The 2,440-nt window shown below is 48.0% G+C and overlaps 1 protein-coding gene across 1 annotated transcript in view; it reads right to left on the bottom strand.

The window, feature by feature from the left end:
- Nucleotides 1-342: 342 nt before the first annotated feature.
- Nucleotides 343-2,440, bottom strand: part of LOC114633005 (cytochrome P450 2F2) — a 12,957-nt gene continuing 10,859 nt past the window's right edge. Inside the window, exons 9-10 of the mRNA XM_028781611.1 lie at nt 1,412-1,553; nt 343-797 (exon numbers count right to left, since the gene is read on the bottom strand). Coding sequence (XP_028637444.1) covers nt 616-797; nt 1,412-1,553 — 324 coding nt within the window. The 3' untranslated portion in view covers nt 343-615. The remainder of the gene's footprint in view (nt 798-1,411; nt 1,554-2,440) is intronic.

Genomic DNA, 2,440 nt, shown 5'->3' with positions numbered 1-2,440 from the left:
GAGGGGCTTAGGATGGGCGTGGCTTAGAATGGGCGTGGCTTATGATGGGCATGTCTCCACTCCCTCTGCATCCAGATCTTCTCCTTCCTCACCATGAAGAAGTGGTTCTCAACCTTCCTAATGCTGTGGTCCCCAATAATTCCTCAAGTTGTGGTGACCCTAAACACCAAACTATTTTTATTGCTACTTTATAACTGTAATTTTGCTACTGTGAATCATACTGTAAATATCTGATATGCAGACTGTCTTAGATGAGTCTTGTAAGAAGGGGATTTGATGCACAGCGCGAAAACCGTTCCCATAAAGGATTTATCCCTTCCATTAATTCAGCCAAGTCAGATACACATCTATTATTAAGATATTTACTAGGAAGTGATACAAAAAGCCAGGAAAAGGGTCCATCATAGAATAGGTTCTGTGTGTATAAGGCGGGTATTTTCCCTTTGTCACGTCATTCTTTCCATGAAGATGGGCTTAAGATAGGAGGGGTAAAGTACCGATCGATACCTGGCAGGCCCCGGGTTTAGGGAAGGGAATGTGAGAGAGACATCGATGGAGGCCCAGGACTGGGAAACACAACTGGAAGAGGGACAGAGCAGTCCCTGGGCGCAGTGCTCAGCGAATGCGCATACACAACTGGAAAGGCCTTGGCAAATTGCCCAGCCCTGAGCTGAGCGGGGACAGGTCGATGTCCTCAGGCTCCACCAGCGGATGCAACGTGAAGTTCTGCAGAATGGAGGTGAAGTATATGAAGAGCTCCATGCGCGCCAGTGGTTCTCCCAGACACAGTCGGCGTCCTGTGTGGGTGGGAAGGCCGAGAGCGGAGGTGAGGTAAGAGTGAATATGCGGCGGCACCCCAGATTCTTAGAGGAAAATGTGTGGGTTTGATGATCACGATTGAGGATAGCACTGACACAGGAGGGAATGAAGCCGAGGTAGCTGTTAATATGAATGCAACTGCCTGGGTTCAACACTTGTATCAGAACGTTACCACAGCTGGGAACAGAACTGGGGGCAATCCACTGTGATGGCTACGGAGCCCAACTCTCAGCCACTGCCCCTTCCCAGAGGCAGCATCTGGCACACAAAAGACAATTTATCTGAATTAGTCCTCATTTCCTCCTCCCTGTACTGAGTAATTAGAATTCCCGCCTCCTTCAAGCTCCACCCCCCCCCCGCCCATCCCTGCTCTCCTGCGCTGCAAGGTAGAGTTGAGAAAAACCAGAGTCAGCCGCGCCACCTAGTGGAGAGTCTGATAATAATCATCCTTAAATTAAGTAGCTCCCACCTTGGTGTTATAGGAGCTAAATTGGAAAAGGGAAATTTCAGTATGATAAGCCAAGGATGGGATGGGATAGATCGGGGCGGTTTGAAGAGTAGGGTTAGAATGACAGTTCACTTCATCTCTTACCAGCCGAAAATGGCATGAAGGCGGGGTTCTTCTTGAAGGATTGATTGGCATCCAGAAAATGCTCAGGATTGAACTCCCGAGGTGTCTTGAACTGGTCCGAGTCATAGTGCACGGTGTTAATGAGTGTGATGACGTCTGTGCCCTGTGTGGGTGAAGAGACAGAGTCAGTGATATACACTCACCGAGAACTAACAAATTTTTATTTTCTGTGTGTGTGTGTTTGTCTGCATGTATATGTATGCATATGGGTAAAAAGACCAAGGTTGTCAGAAGAGGGTGGTGGGTTTCCTGGAACCGGTGGTTGTGAATTGCTATGTGGATGCTGAGAATCCAACCTGGGTCCTTTGGAAGGGCACCCAGTGCTCTTAACTGCTGAGACATCTTTTCATTCCGGAAGAGGTTTTGTGTGTGTGTGTGTGTGTGTGTGTGTGTGTTTCTTCTCCCTCCAAACTCGGGTTTCTGTGCTGCAAAGATGGAGCACTAGGGATTTGAAAAGAAGGCCAACTGGGACTCCACCTCGGTCTCTTAGAGATAGGTAGGAGCTAGAAGCTCTTGCTGAGGGCCGAGAAATGGATGGGGGCTACCCTTGGCCCTGAGCTTTGTAGAAGCAGATACATGATTTCTGAATGGAGGTGTGCGGGGGGTGCAAGGTGGGGTGGGGGTGGGAAGTAGGGGGTGTGTTTGGAAAGAATGTCCTTCAAGAATGGTATTTTGGCCTCAGGAGATGTTCAGATAAAATTCCAGACCCTGGTAATTCTGGAAAGTGTTCCAAGGAAGGGGCTTGAGATAGGAAGGTGTATGGAGTTCCAATCCCTTCTGGTATGAAGGAACTCTGTTTTTTAAGAATCTAAGATGGCCAAGCCAGGGGTGGTAGAATTCCAATATACTGGAAGAGGAGGCAGGAGGATCAGGAGTTCAAATCTAGCCTCAGTCACAGTAGGGGGTTCAAGGCCAACCTGGGAAGACTTCTTCCTCAACCAAACCAAACCAAACCAAACCAAACCAAAAAAAAAAAAAAAAAAAAAAAAA

Source organism: Grammomys surdaster, unplaced genomic scaffold (assembly GCF_004785775.1).
Source record: "Grammomys surdaster isolate TR1022 unplaced genomic scaffold, NIH_TR_1.0 485, whole genome shotgun sequence".
NCBI classification, from domain to species: domain Eukaryota; kingdom Metazoa; phylum Chordata; class Mammalia; order Rodentia; family Muridae; genus Grammomys; species Grammomys surdaster.
The sequence above is the reverse complement of the archived record's forward strand: the minus strand, read 5'-3'. Positions and strand labels throughout refer to the sequence as shown.